General features: G+C 39.4%; 1 protein-coding gene across 5 annotated transcripts in view; it reads left to right on the forward strand.

Annotated features, from left to right (window-relative positions):
* PDE1C (phosphodiesterase 1C) overlaps window positions 1-20829 on the forward strand; it is a 566144-nt gene that overhangs the window by 545048 nt on the left and 267 nt on the right. For 3 of the 5 annotated variants that reach the window (XM_055590468.1, XM_055590466.1, XM_055590465.1), the window contains one exon: window positions 5804-6009. The exons of the other annotated variants lie outside the window; for them this stretch is intronic. In XM_055590468.1, coding sequence (XP_055446443.1) covers window positions 5804-5817 — 14 coding nt within the window. In that variant the 3' untranslated portion in view covers window positions 5818-6009. Of the gene's footprint in view, window positions 1-5803; window positions 6010-20829 lie in introns of those variants that run through there. 5 annotated transcript variants of the gene reach the window in all.

Raw genomic sequence — 20829 nt, forward strand, 5'->3', positions numbered from 1 at the left:
CTTTATGTCCCAGTGCTCACTCAGACGACAAGCATATATTGTGTGCTCATTAATGCTTAGGAGGCTGGGTGCACTGTTGTATGAGTGAACGTTATCCAGTTTAATTTATGAATAGATAGAAAGCAACCATCCTCTAAAGAAGGCTCATCTTGGTGTTTGGATTGATATAAACTAAACTAATGTACAGCTATACGACTATACTGACTCTTTTTAGTATTGAGTATTAGTATTGAATAGACCCTTCTCTGTAGTCTCTGGAAGTCCATTTCATAATGTCCCTATTTGTGGTTATTGTGCTGTTAGAATTATAGTAATTAGGAGGAAAACAGCTCTAACCCCAACAACTTCAGTGTGTGCTGATGGTGTTTGTTCTTCTTTGTAAAATCCTAATATTCCTGGGTCAGGTGGGATCTCTAATGTCATCCTGGACCCCTGTGAGAACACGCAGAGCTGACCTGGTTCCCATCTGTTGAATGGGGACCTATTGCTGGCCTGCTGGGTTTCTAAGACCTCTGAGTCATAGGCTCAGGCACCTTGTGTTTGGCTTTAGTTTGGCAGTCTAAAGTGGTCCCAATTTGGGTGTTGGGCTCAGAGTTCATGGTTTCTTTAGCAGATACCTTCTACCTCACTTTTAACAATGATCAGCCCACTGTTTCTCCTTCGGTCTCACCAACGTCATGTGTTACCTCCCACAATGCAAATATACCTTTACAAGCTCTTGGTACAGGCTGTCAAGCAACTTAAAATATCATATTTTAGGATACTCAAAGAGCCAAGTGGAGGAATAAAAATCTTTAAAAACAATAAAGTAAAATTGTGTTGAAACCAAATAAGAACAGAGATATGCAAAAGAAGCAATCTAAAATATGAAATTTAAAGAAGCAAATAAACATGAAGGCATTCACATTTTTAAAAATAAAGAGAAACACAGTTAATAGAATAAACTCAAGGTAAAATACAGTTGGAAAGAGAATTAATGTTGGAACATAGTCCTGAGGACTTTATACTAAACACATTGTAGAGATGGAATCATAGTTTTAAAAAAGAGCTTGAACCATAAAACTCTTAGAAGAAGACATCTTTATAAACTTGAGTTAGGCAATGGTTTCTTAGATATGATTCTTAAAGTGTAAGCAATCAAAGAATAATTGATAATACAACTTCATTAAAATTAAAAACATTACATTATCAAGAAAATATACTGAATGAAAGAAAATATTTGTAAACCATATATCTGATAAGGATTTAGTATCCAGAATATGTAAAGAATTCTTACAATGCAACAGTAAAAAGATAAACAGGATAATTAAAACTGGGCAAAAGAGTTGAAGAAACATTTCTCCAAACAAGATATACAAATGGAATGTGATAAGATACTCAACATCATCAGTCACTACAGAAATGCAAATCAAAACCACAGTGAGATACCACTTCACCTGCACTAAAAGGGCAAGAGTTAAAAAGATGGATAATAACACTTGTTGACAATGACGTGGAGAAAGTACCATCATACATTGCTGCCAGGAATGTAAAATGGTGCGACTCAACTACTTGGGGGACTAGGGTGACAATTCCTTAAAATGTTAGTCTTAGAGTAACCATAAGACCCAACAGTTTCTCTCCTAAGTATGTTCCTAAGAGAACTGAAAACATATGTTCATACAGAAACTTGTCCACAAATATTCATAGTAATGTTACTCATAATAGCCAAAGAGTGGAGACAACCTAAATGTCCACTGACTGATGAAAATGTTAACAAAATGTGGTATATCCATACAATAAATTATTATTTGTCATACTAAAGGAAGAAAGTGTTGATACATTTTACATCTTGGATGAACCTTGAAAACAACTTGCTAAGTGAAAGGTATGATTCCATTTTTTTGAAATACGAAGAAGACACAAATGGCCACATACTGTAAGATCCCATTTATGTGACATGGGAAGAATAGACAAATCGATAGAGACAGAACATAGACTAGTGGTTGCTGTGTGTGTGTTAGTCGCTCAGTCATGTCCAACTCTTTGCAACCGTATGGACTGTAGCCCACCAGGCTCCTCTGTCTATGGAATTCTCCAGGCAAGAATACTGGAGTGGGTAGCTGTTCCCTTCTCCAGGGGATCTTCCCAACCCAGGGACTGAACTCAGGTCTCCCTCTTTGCAGGCTGATTCTTTACCATCTGAGCTACCGGGGAAGTCCAGTGGTTGCTAGAGGCTGGCAGAGAGAAGAATGGAGAGTGAATTCTCATGGGCATGGGATTTTTTAATTGGTGAATAAAAAACCCACTCCAGTGTTCTTGCCTGGAGAATCCCAGGGATGGAGGAGCCTGGTAGGCTGCCATCTATGGGGTTGCACAGAGTCAGACATGACTGAAGCGACTTAGCAGCAGCAGCAGCAAAATGTTTTATAATTAAATATTGGTGATGATTGCACAACCTTGTGAATATAATAAAAAGCACTGAACTGTATACTTAAAATGATGAATTATATGGTATGTGAATTTTATCTCGGTTTTAAAAATGAAAGAGCATCGAATATGGGTAAACAGCTCTAAAGGCTCAAATTCTTAGACAAGAAATGCACCTCACTTGCCGTACCTAGGTAAAACCAAATCCATACCTAGATGCATTGTGTGAGATTGTTCCAAATTATGTCAAGTGTGAGAAAATCTTAAATGCTGTGAGAAGCTGGTTATGTTCAGGGGAGCTGTAAGCAGGTTACCTATAATAAAATTATAACCAGCTGACAGCAACAGTAGATGCCAGAAGAAATGAAGATATATCTTTCATATGCTCAGGGGAAATCAAGCATTATATAATAACTAAATTATTAGTTATGAATGAAGGCAATGTAAAAACATCTTAGGTATACAATGGCGTAATTTACCACTCACAGACCTCACTAAAGAAGTATTAAGAGATATTCTCCAAGAAGAAGAAAAATAAATCCAAAAGCAAAGTGTAAGAGAGAGGAATTAATGGTGAACATACAAGTAAATAAAGCAAGTTGTATATGTAACTAGTCACCATAAACATAATGTCCATTTTTGGTGTTAAAATAGGGAACAGAAGTGGTAGAAGGTAGAGGAGTTACTTAAGAGGAGTTACAGAATGCTAAGATCTAATCTGTCTTTGGACAGAGCTTGTAATTGTGTAGCTTTTTTGATGATCCACAAAGGATCATCAATAAAATAATAGAAGTATAACTTACAGCATCTAAATCAGCAAATAAACACCAAAGAAAGGGAACATAGAAAATTTATCTACTTAATACGACCCCATGGACTGTAGCCCACCAGGCTCCTCCGTCCATGGGATTCTCCAGGCAAGAGTGCTGGAGTGGGGTGCCATTGCCTTCTCCAATAGAAGGCAGAAGAGAAAATAAAAGAGGCAAGGAATAAAGAATGATTTTAAAACTAGTTAGTAGAATCAAGTCCAAAACCAAAACAAAATTAGATAGTGGAATCAAGTCCAAAAATATCAGTAATTGTCCATTAACAGAGGAATGGATAAAGAAGATGTGGTACATATATACATTGGAATATTAGTTACAAAAAGCAATGAAACTGTGCCATTTGCAGAGACATGGATGGACCTAGAGATTGTAGTACGGAGTGAAGTAAATCAGAAAGAGAAAAACAGATACCGTTTAATATCACTTATATGTGGAATCTAGAAAAACAATATGAGTGAACTTATTTGCAAAGCAGAAGTAGAGAAAAAAATGTATGGATACCAAGGGGGTAGGAGGGGTGGGATGAATTGGGAGATTGGGACATATATACACTACCATGTATAAAATAGATGACGAATGAGAACCTGCTGTATAGCACAGGGAGCTCTACTCAATTCTCTGTGGTGTCCTAAATGGACAGGAAATCCAAAAAGGAGTGGATATGTGTATATATATGACAGATTCATTTTTATGCGCAGCAGAAACTAACACAACATTGTAAAACAACTATACTCCAGTAAAAATTAATTTAAAATATCACTAATAACAATAATTTCAAATGGCTTAAACTCTGATATTAAAATACAGAAAACAAAATCAAGCCCTATCCTGCTTTAAGAGGCATATTTTAAAGAAAAACTCCAAGAAAGTTTGCTGATGTGTGGCAAAAGAAATTCCATGCAAAATATAAGGCTAGTTCTTTGAAAAACGTCCATTTTAACATCTGTGCAACATTCTGTTTTACAAATATGCCACAGAATATTTAATCATTTTTCTTTTGATGGTGGTTTTCCATTTTTTTGCTATGACAAACAAGGCTCAACATAATGATGGGCAAGAAAAAGAAGTTCCAATAAGATTTATACCGTCTAATACAATTTACATTATCTTTTAAAACTAGCAAAAAAAATTAGATATTTTGTGGATGCATATAAATGCAATCACTAAATGACTATAGGCACTGGAATAATAAACATCAAATTCTGGATAAGTTTTCTAGAAAGGGGAGAGAAACATCATGGAAGGGTATGTGAAAGTGTTAGTTGCTCAATCCTGTCCCAAAGGACTGTAGCCTGCCAGGCTCCTCTGTCCATTGAATTATCCAGGCAAGAATACAGGAATAGGTTACCATTACCTTCTCCAGGGGATCTTCCTGACCCAGGGATCAAACCCAGATCTCCTGCATTGTAGGTGGACTCCTTACCATCTGAGCCACCAAGGAAGCCCCCATGGAAGGGTATATTAGTTATTTAACTCCACCTTTTTTATTTAATCTCTTTAAACAAATATTTGAACAAATATGCAAGATGTTCGGAGAAGACAATGGCACCCCACTCCAGTACTCTTGCCTGGAAAATCCCATGGGCGGAGGAGCCTGGCAGGCTGCAGTCCATGGGGTCACAAAGAGTCGGACACGACTGAGCGACTTCACTTTCACTTTTCACTTTCATGCATTGGAAAAGGCAATGGCAACCCACTCCAGTGTTCTTGCCTGGAGAATCCCAGGGACAGGGGAGCCTGGTGGGCTGCCGTCTATGGGGTCGCATAGAGTCAGACACGACTGAAACGACTTAGCAGCAGCATGCAAGATGTTAAGATTTTATTAAACTGTATTGAGAGAGTACATAAGTGTTCATTTTATTATTAATCCTACTTTTCTATATGCTCAAATGGTGTATATTAAAGAATTTCTTAAGTGAAAAATCTGTGACTGTCTTCCAAGACAGTTTTGTTGGTCACATGCTTCAATCCTGAAGCCACCAGGTGCCACTTCATTAAAGAACTGCTTGTGTGGTTGCTGAAGTTAAGAAAGCTTCCTCCTGAAATGCCAGCACCAGGAAACTGCTCTGGGGATATCACCTGGATTCCTTACACATCTATAGCAAAATGACTCTTTGGTAAAGTAATAGCACCTGCAGCCAAGTTTTTCTAGTGCCAACTTCAACTGTACCCCATGAGGTTTGTGAACCCTGTCAAGCTCCATGGGTGGGCCATAAGTGATGGAGAGCTGAGCAAATGTTGGCTGTCACTGGAGGAGTGGCCCAGAGCTTCACTTCCAGTCATGACTGCTAAGGATGGAGTCTAGTCATTGGCTTCTAAGCAGATGCCCCCGGGGAGCCTCGGTCACATCACTTTCCTGAAGTGATCCTTAGATGGACAGGTACAGTACCATAATCATCCATGGATGCAGATAGCCGATTGCTCCTGTGTATGCAGCTGCTGGCTTGCACGGTAGTGTTGGCAATAGATGTGGCTCTGCTTCTAATCTCCGTTGCCTGATGTAGAAAGAGTTTGTGTGTTGAGATGCCAACTGGCTTGCAATGACATTGTTATGTGTCCTGTTCTAGGGGACTACGGATAAAATGTCCAGCCAGAGGATTCTTCAGAAGAGAACTGACCAGCCCTGAGGTCTGAAGACATTTTAGGAAGCTTATGTGGTTTTTTAAAAAAACAAACTATTATGTATATTGTAAGTTATTGAGTGATTAACTTCAAAAATGATAATTTCTTATCTTACTTAATACAGGTTTTTAACAATAAATACTTTGATACGTATTGCACATCTATCAAATATCAGGATGGTGGTAGGTTCCTCACACATATTATCCCATTTAATCCTCACAACAACCTCTAAGGAAGATACTATTATGTCCATTTCACAAATTAGTAAACTGAGGCATACTCAGATAAACAGCTTGCCCAAAGTTAGCAGAGTTTCACTTTCAAGGGTAAAAGCTGATGTCAGTCCACATTGGAATGGTCTTTCTTTCATACCTATATTCTGCCTGGGATTAGATCAGTTATGTATATACCCATTTCAAGCACAATTTTGGGGTGTGCAGGGGCCCTGAAAAATGAAAGTGTTAGTCACTCAGTCATGTCTGAATCTTTGCAGCCCCATGGACAGTAGCCCACCGAGTGCTCTGTCTATGAAATCCCTCTGCATCGTCTTAACTTTAAGTGAAGATTCCCCCAAGTGGTCTCTTTGCAATTGCCTTTTACCTTGAGCTCCATTTAAGGGAAACCAGTTGCCATTCTTACTATGGAGTAGAGCAAAGCATATTTGTTATGTGGTGATTTAGCATTTCAGAGCTCTAGAACCCTAAAGAAATGTCAGGCTTCTTCTGACAGAGGTCATTGTTGGTGTGAGCAAAGGACAGAGATTTAGCCGTACACTCCCCATCTTCAGATGCACGTGTAGAAAAATACACAAGCTAGTGAAAAAAAAAAAATCAAGCAAAAAACTTGCATGATCTCCTAAATATTTCTTTCCTTTGAAAGAGCATGCCTCATGTGCTTCGTGCTCTCCAGGGCAAATAAAATGAAAACAAAGAACTCAATTAAAAATTATCATCTCCTTGAAGGAGGACTTTCTTATTCTTTTTTTATTAATTTAAATATTATTTTTATTAAATTAAACCATTAATCATTAAATCACGAAGTTGCAGGGCATTTAATAGCTAACAATTGTTGGAATAAGGAAAGACCTTATTTTCCAGCCTTTCCTGATTGTTTCCCCTCTTTCACCTAGCTGTCAGAGGGGCTTGAAAATTGTGCCTCGGGCTCTCCAGACTATGGGAAGACCTGTAGAAATGCACTGAGATTGTAGCATTGGTGTAAAACAAAAGCGCTCAGATCCAAACTTGAACTTTCAAAGGAAAGGAACTTGCTGACATTCTTCTTTGAGCAAACATGGGCAGCAAATCTAGGTATCAAGGCATTGCTGATACAAAGGATAAATATTAGGCTGTCTAGATTTTACTCAGCTTTGCCAGCGGGTGTGTGTTCTAAGTGATTCACCACTTCTGTAGTAAATGGGAGCTTTATGAAGGTTAGTGAGTGTGATGCCAAATAGTTTCCTCAATCATTAAATATTTTTCAGCACCAACTGTTAGCAGTACTGGGGTTATGTTCCGGGGATGCAAACGTGTATAACACCCTATCTCATCTTCCTGAAATTTAAGCGAGGATCAGTGATCTATGGAATGAAGCATAAGGAAGAGGAATCCCAAAGACCAGGGAGGCAGTGGTCCAAGAATGGCTTCCAGTGAACATGACTCAGAATTATCATGGCTTAGCAAAATAAATGCAGAGTCTTAAGACTCAAGAGTCATTTGCTGTCATTTTTCTAATTCCATCAAGATTAGTGTTCAAGACTGAAACTTCTTCCATCCTGGTTGAGTATCTAGGCCACACTTCGAATCTGGGAGCTCCAGGATTTTACACTTATGGTTGGGCATTGCCCAAAACAATTGAATGGACCTCTTTATTTGTACATCATATAAATAGTTTAGAACGTGGGCTGGATGTTTCTGCTTTGCTTAAGGTTTGCACTAGGTTTCAGCAAAGTGTTTCCCTCAGGTAGCTGAATGGGAAAAAAAAAAAAAATATATATATATATATATATATATATTTATTTCTTTATTTTCCACAAATGCCCATTATAATTAGCCTTTTGTGAATCACAGTGGTGTATTTTCTGCCAAATGTTCACAAATAAATTTATTAAGTTAATCTCTTCATTGTGTGCTGAGGTTTTTCAAGTAGTAAAATCCATTTGTGCAGGGAATTACATGACTTTTCTATACTGTAATAAGAAATCCACCAGGGAAGCCACCACTTAAAGGCTCCCAATGGTGACCTTTCATCTCCTGTGCTGTGTAATAACGGTAGTCACTAGTCACATACCAAGCACCTAGGACATACTGGCACTCTGTGAGGTTGCAAGGTACCCTACATACATTATCTAAGTTATAGCCGCTTTAAAGTCTCCCTGCAACCATGCCAAGAAGTTACCATTTCCCCCATTTTCTAGAAAACAAAAATCCTGAATCCCAAAACAGATTATCTCCTTAGGATCTCACAGCTGGTAATAGCTTAGCCCAGTTCTGTGACACCCCAAATCCATGCCTCTCTCACAAATACTGCATTACCTGTCCCCAAAGTAGATCTTCATGGGTTCGATTCTTGTGACAGATTTTAGCACATGGGCAAGGGTTGGCCACTCCTATATGTGATGACCAGACCCCGTTAACTGCCAAAGGGAAAGTCACTCAGTTGTGTCCGACTCTTTGCAACCCCATGAACTATACAGTCCATGGAATTCTCCAGGCCAGAATTCCTGGAGTGGGTAGCCTTTCCCTTCCCCAGGGGATCTTCCCAACCCAGGAATCTAACCCAGGTCTCCCACATTGCAGGTAGAATCTTTACCAGCTGAGCCACCAGGGAAGCCCAAGAATACTGCATTGGGTAGCCTATCCCTTCTCCAGTGGATCTTCCCCACCCAGGAATCGAACCGGGGTCTCCTGCCTTGCAGGCGGATTCTTTACCAATTGAGCTATCAGGGAAGCCCCTGTTAGCCACCCCAAGCAGCCCTCAAAACTTAAGTACAAGCTGACTTATTCTCAAAACAAACTCAGTCCCTGAGACAAGTGTTTCTCAATCTGGCTATGAGTTAGAATCACTGGGTATCACAAACATACTGATGCATGGGCTTCACCTTAGCACAGCAGATTACTTCTGAGACTCTTGGCGGCTGGGCTTAGGAATCGGTAAATCTGAAGCTCTCCAGGTGATCTGATGGGCATCCAGGGTTGAGAACTGTGGGAGGAAGCAAACAGCTTCAGGCTGGATGAAGGGCAATACAACTAGATGGTTTATCTTTCCTCTGTGTATTTCACGTGTTTCTCAGAGGATCTAAAAATGCAGGTTCGGTTGTTTGGTTCATGCAGTGTCAACTGGGCTTTTTCTAACTAGCTTCTCTGACAGCAGGCTTCTTATTTCCTGTGCTCCTGGCTCTGTGACTTTCAGATATGGAAATAGTAGTTAGTATTCTCATTTTCTTGAGGAAAAGTCCTTGGAGAGCCAGAGTCTTTTCTGACATAGATGGAGGGTTTAAGTATTCTAATTTTAATATAAACTACACTTAGAAGAGTAGACCATTTAGGAATAGACCCTCACCTTAGACGATGCTACATCTAATGTACATGGTATAAGAGTAATTTTCCAGTTGGGTTCATGTTCTAAGAGTGTATTTCTACAAAAATAAAGGACATCCATGAGCCTGGCTTTCATATACTGCATTCATGTCTTGAGGAGACAAAGGAATTACTCTAACCGGGGGAGTATGCTGTTATACTGAGTTTTCCTGACAAGTGCAAACCTTCCAGATAATTCCCAAAATGTAGGATCTTCCTCTGAGGAAGAGGATGGAAGCTGATGCTGGGTGAGCACCTACTCTGTGTCTGTGCTGTTGGCTGTCTCTCACGTGTTGGTTTCTTGTCATTCTCACTCAGGCCTCTGCAGTGAGTGTTACTGTCTGTGTTTTTACAATGGAAAACTGAAATTATACATCCCAGTCATATGGGGGGAGAGACAGAACTGAATCTGACAGTCCTTCCAGGGATGGGGGAGGGTGACCACAAATGAGAGAAGGGATGTAAGGACACTCAAAGGTGCAGAAGACAGGCCATGCTTACCCGGCTCCTTAAACAGCAAAGCCCCAGCTTCACAAAAAGTGAACTTTCATTTTCAAAACTGTCTGCTGGGAAGCCTAAGTATTGAACGAGGACCAAATCTCCTGCTCTGGTGAAACAAATGAACATCTTCCACCTTCCCTTTAAGGAAAAGACCAGCTATGAAAACCAATTCAGCCACACCACTAGTTTTAAAAGGTGTGTTTCTGCCTCTGAAATTGGGATGAACCCAACTTGATTCTGCGCTCCATGGAGCTGATGTTAGCAGTGAGAGGAGGCTTTTGGCTAATTGTATGTGTTCCCACGAGCTCATCTTCAGAATGCAGTTAATTCATACCAGGCAAGCCAGTGTGGTTGACTCGATCAGAATCTGGCGTGAGTCGGGTTTGGAATGTAGATGCTCTGACAAGATGTCCTGAAAGGAAGCTAGAAAGAGTCCAGAGGGAAGACAAATCTGGAGCCAGGACTGATACCAGGCTGATTCTCTGGGAAGGACAGGAGGAGTGAGCAGCCCCTTTCCACCAGCCTGAGATCATGGATGGCGGTGCCCGGCCCAGAGTCCTCTAGGAGCTCCATTTGCCCTGGGTTTAGCCTCCCCTTACCCACCAGCAGTTCCCTCAGATTCAGTCACTGTCACTATAATAATAATAATAATGATAAAAGTTGCCCTTCACTGAAGGCCTTCTTTTGTGCCAGACACCGTGATAATCCTTCACATGCCACATCTTGCTGAGTCCTTCCAAGGAGCCCTGTTCGGTGTAGAATGTTGTTACTCATAGGGAAAAAGGGAGGCTTCCAGAGGGCAAGTGTTTGCCCCAAATCAAATAGCTGGGGGAGATAAAGGAGGCTTTAAAACCAGGTCTCTCTACGTCAAATCTCCCACTGTTACTCTCATCCCTTAGTCAGACCCCAGGAACATACTTTTTGGTCTTACTCTTTGCTTTTCCAAGTTTTCAGTGTGTTGAGAAAAGATTGCTGACTCTGAATGTTGGCTCTTCTACATGTGGACTTCCTCACAGTTCTCAAGTGAAAGCATCAAAGTTGTTTTTCCCAACAAAAAGAACCTTTTTATTTTTTCATTTCTCAGAGCTTTGTTTTCATGGTAGACCCAACAGGAAGAAAAACCTATGCCAGTAGGAGAGAAAAAAAAAAAAAAAAGCACAATTTTGAAGACCACAAGTAGCTTTAAATGCTGCAAAAAGGATTCCTTCCCAACCAGGCAGTTTGTTGTGATCAGACTATAGCAAGAGCCCCAGCCAGCTGTTTACAATTTACAGAACACTTGCAATGTCCAAAATATTTTTGGTGTTGTTTGCTTTGTGAAGATGCGGAAGGGGAAGATTGGTGAGACTAAAACAGTTTGCAAACTCCTGCACCGTGGAATTTTCTGAAGAGCTAACACCTGAGGCCTCAGCCTAACACCCAGCCCCAGTAGATTCTGCTTTTGTGGGTCTGGGGTACCCAGGACTTTTTCAAATTAATTTTTATCAGAGTATAGTTTCTTTACAATGTTGCACTAGTCTACTGTACAGCAAAATGAATCAGCCATACCCATACATGTATCCCCTCCCTTTTGGATTTCCTTCCCGTTCAGGTCACCACGGTGTGTTAAGTAGAGTGCCCAGTGCTATACAGTATGTTATTCAGTTCAGTTCGGTCACTCAGTCATGTCTGACTCTTTACAACCCCGTGGACTGCAGCACACCAGGCTTCCTTGTCTATCACCAACTCCTGGAACTTGCTCAAACTCATATCCATCAGGTCATTGATGCCATCCAACCATCTCATCCTCTGTTGGCCCCTTCTCCTCCCGCCTTCAATCTTTCCCAGCATAGGGGTCTTTTCCAATGAGTTAGTTCTTCGCATCACGTGGCCAAAGTATTGGAGTTTCAGTTTCAGCTTCAGCATCAGTCCTTTCAAGGACCACTCAAGACTGATTTCCTTTAGGATTAACTGATTTGATTTCCTTTTCTTTTTTTTTTTAATTTTATTTTATTTTTAAACTTTACATAACTGTATTAGATTTGCCAAATATCAAAATGAATCCGCCACAGGTATACATGTGTTCCCCATCCTGAACCCTCCTCCCTCCTCCCTCCCCATTCCATCCCTCTGGGTCGTCCCAGTGCACCAGCCCCAAGCATGCAGTATCGTGCATCGAACCTGGACTGGCAACTCATTTCATACATGATATTTTACATGTTTCAATGCCGTTCTCCCAAATCTTCCCACCTTCTCCCTCTCCCACAGAGTCCATAAGACTGTTCTATACATCAGTGTCTCTTTTGCCATCTCGTACACAGGGTTATTGTTACCATCTTTCTAAATTCCATATATATGTGTTAGTATACTGTATTGGTGTTTTTCTTTCTGGCTTACTTCACTCTGTATAATAGGCTCCAGTTTCATCCACCTCATTAGAACTGATTCAAATGTATTCTTTTTAATGGCTGAATAATACTCCATTGTGTATATGTACCACAGCTTTCTTATCCATTCATCTGCTGATGGACATCTAGGTTGCTTCCATGTCCTGGCTATTATAAACAGTGCTGCGATGAACATTGGGGTACTCGTGTCTCTTTCCCTTCTGGTTTCCTCAGTGTGTATGCCCAGCAGTGGGATTGCTGGATCATAAGGCATGTCTATTTCCAGTTTTTTAAGGAATCTCCACACTGTTCTCCATAGTGGCTGTACTAGTTTGCATTCCCACCAACAGTGTAAGAGGGTTCCCTTTTCTCCACACCCTCTCCAGCATTTATTGCTTGTAGACTTTTGGATCGCAGCCATTCTGACTGGTGTGAAATGGTACCTCATAGTGGTTTTGATTTGCATTTCTCTGATAATGAGTGATGTTGAGCATCTTTTCATGTGTTTGTTAGCCATCTGTATGTCTTCTTTGGAGAAATGTCTATGTAGTTCTTTGGCCCATTTTTTGATTGGGTCATTTATTTTTCTGGAGTTGAGCTGTAGGAGTTGCTTGTATATTCTCGAGATTAGTTGTTTGTCAGTTGCTTCATTTGCTATTATCTTCTCCCATTCTGAAGGCTGTCTTTTCACCTTGCTAATAGTTTCCTTTGATGTGCAGAAGCTTTTAAGGTTAATTAGGTCCCATTTGTTTATTTTTGCTTTTATTTCCAATATTCTGGGAGGTGGGTCATAGAGGATCCTGCTGTGATGTATGTCGGAGAGTGTTTTGCCTATGTTCTCCTCTAGGAGTTTTATAGTTTCTGGTCTTACATTGAGATCTTTAATCCATTTTGAGTTTATTTTTGTGTATGGTGTTAGAAAGTGTTCTAGTTTCATTCTTTTACAAGTGGTTGACCAGATTTCCCAGCACCACTTGTTAAAGAGGTTGTCTTTAATCCATTGTATATTCTTGCCTCCTTTGTCGAAAATAAGGTGTCCATATGTGCGTGGATTTATCTCTGGGCTTTCTATTTTGTTCCATTGATCTATATTTCTGTCTTTGTGCCAGTACCATACTGTCTTGATAACTGTGGCTTTGTAGTAGAGCCTGAAGTCAGGTAGGTTGATTCCTCCAGTTCCATTCTTCTTTCTCAAGATCGCTTTGGCTATTCGAGGTTTTTTGTTTTTCCATACAAATTGTGAAATTATTTGTTCCAGCTCTGTGAAGAATGCTGTTGGTAGCTTGATAGGGATTGCATTGAATCTATAGATTGCTTTGGGTAGTATACTCATTTTCACTACATTGATTCTTCCAATCCATGAACATGGTATATTTCTCCATCTGTTAGTGTCCTCTTTGATTTCTTTCACCAGTGTTTTATAGTTTTCTATATATAGGTCTTTAGATTCTTTAGGTAGATATATTCCTAAGTATTTTATTCTTTCCGTTGCAATGGTGAATGGAATTGTTTCCTTAATTTCTCTTTCTGTTTTCTCATTATTAGTGTATAGGAATGCAAGGGATTTCTGTGTGTTGATTTTATATCCTGAAACTTTACTATAGTCATTGATTAGTTCTAGTAATTTTCTGGTGGAGTCTTTAGGGTTTTCTATGTAGAGGATCATGTCATCTGCAAACAGTGAGAGCTTTACTTCTTCTTTTCCAATTTGGATTCCTTTTATTTCTTTTTCTGCTCTGATTGCTGTGGCCAAAACTTCCAAAACTATGTTGAATAGTAATGGTGAAAGTGGGCACCCTTGTCTTGTTCCTGACTTTAGAGGAAATGCTTTCAATTTTTCACCATTGAGGATAATGTTTGCTGTGGGTTTGTCATATATAGCTTTGATTATGTTGAGGTATGTTCCTTCTCTTCCTGCTTTCTGGAGAGTTTTTATCATAAATGGATGTTGAATTTTGTCAAAGGCTTTCTCTGCATCTATTGAGATAATCATATGCTTTTTATTTTTCAATTTGTTGATGTGGTGTATTACATTGATTGATTTGCGGATATTGAAGAATCCTTGCATCCCTGGGATAAAGCCCACTTGGTCATGGTGTATGATCTTTTTAATGTGTTGTTGGATTCTGATTGCTAGAATTTTGTTAAGGATTTTTGCATCTATGTTCATCAGTGATATTGGCCTGTAGTTTTCTTTTTTTGTGGGATCTTTGTCAGGTTTTGGTATTAGGGTGATGGTGGCCTCATAGAATGAGTTTGGAAGTTTACCATCCTCTGCAATTTTCTGGAAGAGTTTGAGCAGGATAGGTGTTAGCTCTTCTCTAAATTTTTGGTAGAATTCAGCTGTGAAGCCGTCTGGACCTGGGCTTTTGTTTGCTGGAAGATTTTTGATTACAGTTTCAATTTCCGCGCTTGTGATGGGTCTGTTAAGATTTTCTATTTCTTCCTGATCGAGTTTTGGAAAGTTGTACTTTTCTAAGAATTTGTCCATTTCTTCCTCGTTGTCCATTTTATTGGCATATAATTGTTGATAGTAGTCTCTTATGATCCTTTGTATTTCTGTGTTGTCTGTTGTGATCTCTCCATTTTCATTTCTAATTTTATTGATTTGATTTTTCTCCCTTTGTTTCTTGATGAGTCTGGCTAATGGTTTGTCAATTTTATTTATCCTTTCAAAGAACCAGCTTTTGGCTTTGTTGATTTTTGCTATGGTCTCTTTTGTTTCTTTTGCATTTATTTCTGCTCTAATTTTTAAGATTTCTTTCCTTCTACTAACCCTGGGGTTCTTCATTTCTTCCTTTTCTAGTTGCTTTAGGTGTAGAGTTAGGTTATTTATTTGACTTTTTTCTTGTTTCTTGAGGTGTGCCTGTATTGCTATGAACTTTCCCCTTAGGACTGCTTTTACCGTGTCCCACAGGTTTTGGGTTGTCGTGTTTTCATTTTCATTCGTTTCTATGCAAATTTTGATTTCTTTTTTGATTTCTTCTGTGATTTGTTGGTTATTCAGCAGTGTGTTGTTCAGCCTCCATATGTTGGATTTTTTAATAGTTTTTCTCCTGTAATTGAGATCTAATCTTACTGCATTATGGTCAGATGATTTGATTTCCTTGCAGTCTAAGGGACTCTCAAGAGTCTTCTCCAGCACCACAGTTCAAAAGCATCAGTTCTTTGGCACTCAGCTTTCTTTATAGTCCAACTCTCACATCCATACATGACTACTGGAAAAACCATAGCTTTGACTAGATGGACCTTGGTCTCCCTGGTGGCTCAGCAGTAAAGAATCTGCCAGTCTATGCAGGAGACATGGATTCAATCCTTGGGTCAAGAAGCCTCCTTGGAGGAGGAAATGGCAACCCACTCCAGTATTCTTATCAAAGAAAGAGGGCCCTGGTGGCCTATAGTCCATGGGGGTTGCAAAAGAGTCAGACACGACTGAATGACTAAACAACAACAAATCAATCATAGATATGTATCATCCCAATCTCCCAATTCCTCCCTTCCCTTCTTTCCCTTTGATACACATACATTTATCTCTACATCTGTATCTCTGTTTCTGTTTTGCAAATAAGATTATCTATACCATTTTTCTAGATTCCACATGTATGTGTTAATATGTGATGTTTGTTTTTCTCTTTCTGACTTACTCTACTCTGCATGTCACTCTCTAGGTCCATCCACATCTCCACAAATGACCCAGTTTCATTTCTTTTTATGGCTGAGTAATATTCCATTGTATATATGTACCACATATTCTTTATCCATTCCTCTGTTGAGGTACATGTAGGTTGCTTCCATATATACTCAAGATTTTTAAAAGCTCCCCAGGTGGTTGTCATATGCAGTGAGGGGTGAGAACCACCAAGTTAAAATTTTCATTCAAGACTGTGGGGCTCCCCTAACTTGAAAGCTTGTCTCCCATGCTCAGACTTCTGGAATAGCTGTTAGCCTCCCAACCCTGCATAGCTGAAGGAAGAGACAAAAGCAACTATTATTTAAGAGATTGTTAGCCATGACCTTTATGCAATTCCTTCCTGAGCCGTTACCACACAAATTGTATTAATGGGGTGTGATTTGCTTTTGCTTTGGGGGAAATATGATTATGGTTACTAATAAGGGTGCTCAGGAATCCTATGTATCACAGATACATACTCGGATATGTTTTAATTTATTACGATAGTCATTAAAACTCACCCTGAACTTAGGTCTCAGGTTATGTTAAACATTGGAGGTCTGAGTTCAGACCACTTGGCTGTGAACCCAGAATCAAGACTTCTAACATGCGTGTGTAAACGTTTTCTTAAGCTCTTTACACCTCAGTTTCCTCACTCAAAAAGGAGGTGATAATAGTGCCTCCCTGTTGGACTGCAGTGAAGATTAAAGGCTGGTTCATATTAAATTCTTTGCATCATGCCTAGTATATGATGTATGTCAGATATATAATTTTATCATCAGAGATCCTAAATAAAAATCACAAACTCAGTTCTTACATCATTCCATCCTCCACAGAATGAATTTTAACATGTCAATCCCCGGCAATTCAAAACTCATGGATGATTTTTGTGCATTTTTATAAGGACTTTGCATCAAATTTCAGATAGATACCAATAGACATGGATTTCAGAAAAGGAATGTGTGGCAATGGGATTTTGTTCTCCATGTAAAACAGCATTTAAGAGGCAATAAAAGATTATTTTGTACTTTGTTAGTTTTAGTGTATGTGGTGTGTATAAATGAAATTACAAAATGTGTCCAGGTTTTTTCAAGATCATGTAATGGCATTATCTTTGAAAGAGAAGAAAACACATGCTCAACACTTCTGTTTTCTTTTTTTAAAAAGGTCCCAATATTAAAATTTTTCAGAAGCTAAAAATGAACCAAGTTGCTGTCTTTGGAGGCAGTGCTCTGCAGCAAAGTTTAAGAAATTCTCAAAGTTGCTGCTGCTACCAATGCAGTGGTTCCAAAAGACGACACTGCAGTTCTAGGGGACCAAAAACACAGAGTTGAGTTCTAATACAGATTTTGATTTAACCACAGAAATTAGACTGCACCTAGATTAGATGAGTACTAGCCACCGTTCTTTCTGCCTGCTCTCTGTGCAGACAACAGGGCATACTGAATTAATAGAATACATAATATGATATGATAGCAACAGGAATGATGAATTAACAACCCAGTCTTTGTGAAAGAGTGGCATGCTCCTGATGAAGGGGGCTCCTTAGCCTAATGAAATCTAGAAAACCACATGCCATTGGGTGTTCTTAGGGATTCACAACCCATGTCACCTTCAGTTAGGTCTCGGAGAAGTCCTGCCATGAACATACTAGTTTAACCCAGTTCCTTTGACTGAGGAACCCCTTGCTCCCCCAGCAACGCTGGCCACATTTACAACTTGATTGAAGGGTACTTGGAGAATCAGTACAAACAAGCAATTCAAAAAACTTCATTCATATTTCAACATCTGAATCCAACCAACAGCTATATTAATTCAATATATGAGTAAATCTCTATCTATTTTCTGAAGAATTCTCTGTGTTAGTTTCCTAAGAGGGGCGGTGGGGGGAGGTAGCTATTGAGCAAAATGGTCTTAGAGACAGACAGAATAAAAGGTTGATGCTGGGAGGGAAAAGGGTGAAAGTCATAGACACTTTGGGAGGAATGAAAAAGAATGAATGAGAATGAAAACACCTTTGCGTTTATGAAAAAATAAGATTTAAACAAATGAGGACTAAAACTCCTAAAAGAGCATCACTTCTATGAAAAACAAACATTGTGTGTAATTGTCAAATAAAGGATGATGTGTCCGTTTTTGTCTGGAACCTTTCTTTTCCTAAGCACACTTGAAAGTATTCAGTAATATAGAGAATGACTTTCCCAAGTTCACTGCAGATATTTGCCTTTGTCAAATCTGCATTAGCTAATGAGGTAATTTTCTCCAAGTAAATTGCTCTAGGAGATGACAGCAGAATTTGTGTCCCCAAGAGGGAAAAGGTCCTAATTGCTGATAATCAAGCATATGAAGGAAAGGGGGTTCTGTTCCCAATTTGGTCCTTCTCTTCCTGAGTGGGGAGGGTTTTGGGGTGGGTGAGTGGAGGAAGATTGTAACACTACTGCTTGGGTTCAACTGTGGGAGGCATCCAGTCATTGAAAGGGAAAGGACCGACCCCCACTTCCATAAATAGCTCAGGAATAGCCAAAAGATGAAGAGTCCTTAAGTGGCCGCAGCATCACTCCAGAAGAAAGGTCCTCATTAAGATCAAAATGGTGCACTCATCCCAGGCGCTGCTGTTTTGCCCTGTCATCAAATCACATTCCGCTGTAGAGGGGGAAGGCAATCAGTGTGTACAAACAGCACTTATGAATTCTTCTTTTTTCCCACATTTTGAGTGGGGGTGACAGCAGGCATGAGTATTTCCACAGTCTCTGTGGGGAGCCGATCTCTATCAGCGGGTTCGACTATTTGCAGCAGCCCCAGTGGCAAGGAGAGTTTCTGTTCTGACAATCAGAATTCTAGCAAACGGTTACTGTTTCTTCATGCTGAGAAGTGGGAAATTCAATAATACTTTGGCTGGGTTCATGCTGAGTAGTGAAAATAGAATGAATATGGAGAGGGGTTGTGACTTCAAGAGCAGTAAATCAGCTAGCCCAGACGTGTGGGACAATCAGCTTTTAATTTGAGGCCCTCACCTGTTTCTCTTCCATTCTCCAGGGTAACAGGACTCTTTTTATATTTGTTCATAGAGTGTTTTATGCTGCGATCTCTTGTTTACCCCAAGAAACAGAATGAAACTTTCAGAGATCTTTTTAAAATCATCTATTCTGTATATACATTATTATGGCACTACAGGACGATTTGCTGAAGATCTTAACTATGTGTTAGTCTAAATTCTAAAGGCAAAGTTTGTGTGGGTAGTATGCAGCTTGTAGTGATATCATCACTTATTATGACTGAACACTTGCTTCTGTAAACAAGTCACAGGTTCCAGAGGGGGTCACTGGAATGAAAGCCCCACGAGGGCAGAGGTTTCTGCCTCTTTTGTTCAAGACACACAGAAAGTGCTCTAAGAAGTTGATGAATGAATACTAATCTCTAGGCTATGAAAAGTATACTCAGCGATGAGTACTCTGAAAGGTCTAGGACTAAAGCTCAGAGTAAACTCAGTTTTCCTGACTTTCTGTTATGTATGATTTTATTCAATAGCTCTGATACTTGATTCTATTAAAGAGATTTTTAATAGTATATTTCCATTTAAAAGTAGTATGTTTCTTTTAAAAAAAATTTAGTAATGTGAACACTGAAACTTGATCATCGTAGAAAAAATAGAAAATGTATACAACCAAAAAGAAATAAAATTTCCATGTTTATACTACTCAGAGATAATCACTGCTATGGTTTAAATGTACATTCTCCCAGATTTTCCTATGCACACATTTATATGTTTTTGTGAGATTAGATGTATATATGCTTTTTTTCATTCAACAGTACTACATCCTAATAGATATGTAGTGTATATATATATCATTGTTATTTTAATTTGCAATTCCTGAATGGCAAAAATTGTTGAGCATCTTTGCCCGTGCTTTTTGGCTGTGTGTATATCTTCTTTGGCAAGGAGTCTGTTCAGATTTTTGCTTATATTTATTTACTGTTAAAAATACGTATTATCTTTGGCTGTGCCAGTTTTTGTCACTGTGTGGGCTTTTCTCTAGCTGTGGAAAGCAGGGGCTGCTCTCTTGTGGTGTGTGAGCTTCGCGTTGCGGTCGCTTCTTTTGCTGTGGAGCATGAACTCCAGGGCACTTGGACTTCAGTAGTTGCGGCTCCCAGGTTCTAGAGCGCAGGCTCAATAGTTGTGGAGTACGGGCTTTGTTGCTCTACGATATGTGGCATCTTCCTGGACTAGTGATCGAGCCCATGTCTTCTGCATAAGCAGGCATATTCTTTACCACTGAACCACCAGAGAGGCCCTTATTTTTAAACTGGGTTTTTTGTTTCCCTTTGTTGAGTTTAAGAAGTAAAGTAAAAAAAAATAATAATAATAATTAAAAAATAAAAATAAATTAAAAAAATAAGTTCTTTCTATATTTTAGTTACTAGACCTTTATACAGGGACTTTGTGAATATTTTCTCAGTGGTGATGTGCTTCTTATTCGCACTCCAGGATTGCATGCTGCTTTGCAACCATAGAAGCTTACATGCAGTGGTAAGTGCTGATTAACAACACGGCCGTGCTCACCTGTGTTTACTGTACTCTTTCCCAAAGTGACACCACTGCTCTCTCTTCCTTAAATTCATCCATTCATTGTCACAGAATCTTTGTATCTTAGCGTCATCACTGTCTATCTCTAGGAAATTGTCTTTATTTATTTTAATTGAATGGCCAAGGTAAGAATGTGCTTATTCATGTATTTGCAATAAGGTTTCTAGTGAGAGTTCAACCCTGTTTGTTTCCTGCTTATAAAGAAAACAAACGCGTTTAGGGGCCAGGAAGTTGCCCACAGGATTCAGGCACACTGTGTCATTGGTGAGGCTAA

The sequence above is a fragment of the Bubalus kerabau genome, chromosome 8 (assembly GCF_029407905.1).
Source record: "Bubalus kerabau isolate K-KA32 ecotype Philippines breed swamp buffalo chromosome 8, PCC_UOA_SB_1v2, whole genome shotgun sequence".
Lineage (NCBI taxonomy): Eukaryota > Metazoa > Chordata > Mammalia > Artiodactyla > Bovidae > Bubalus > Bubalus kerabau.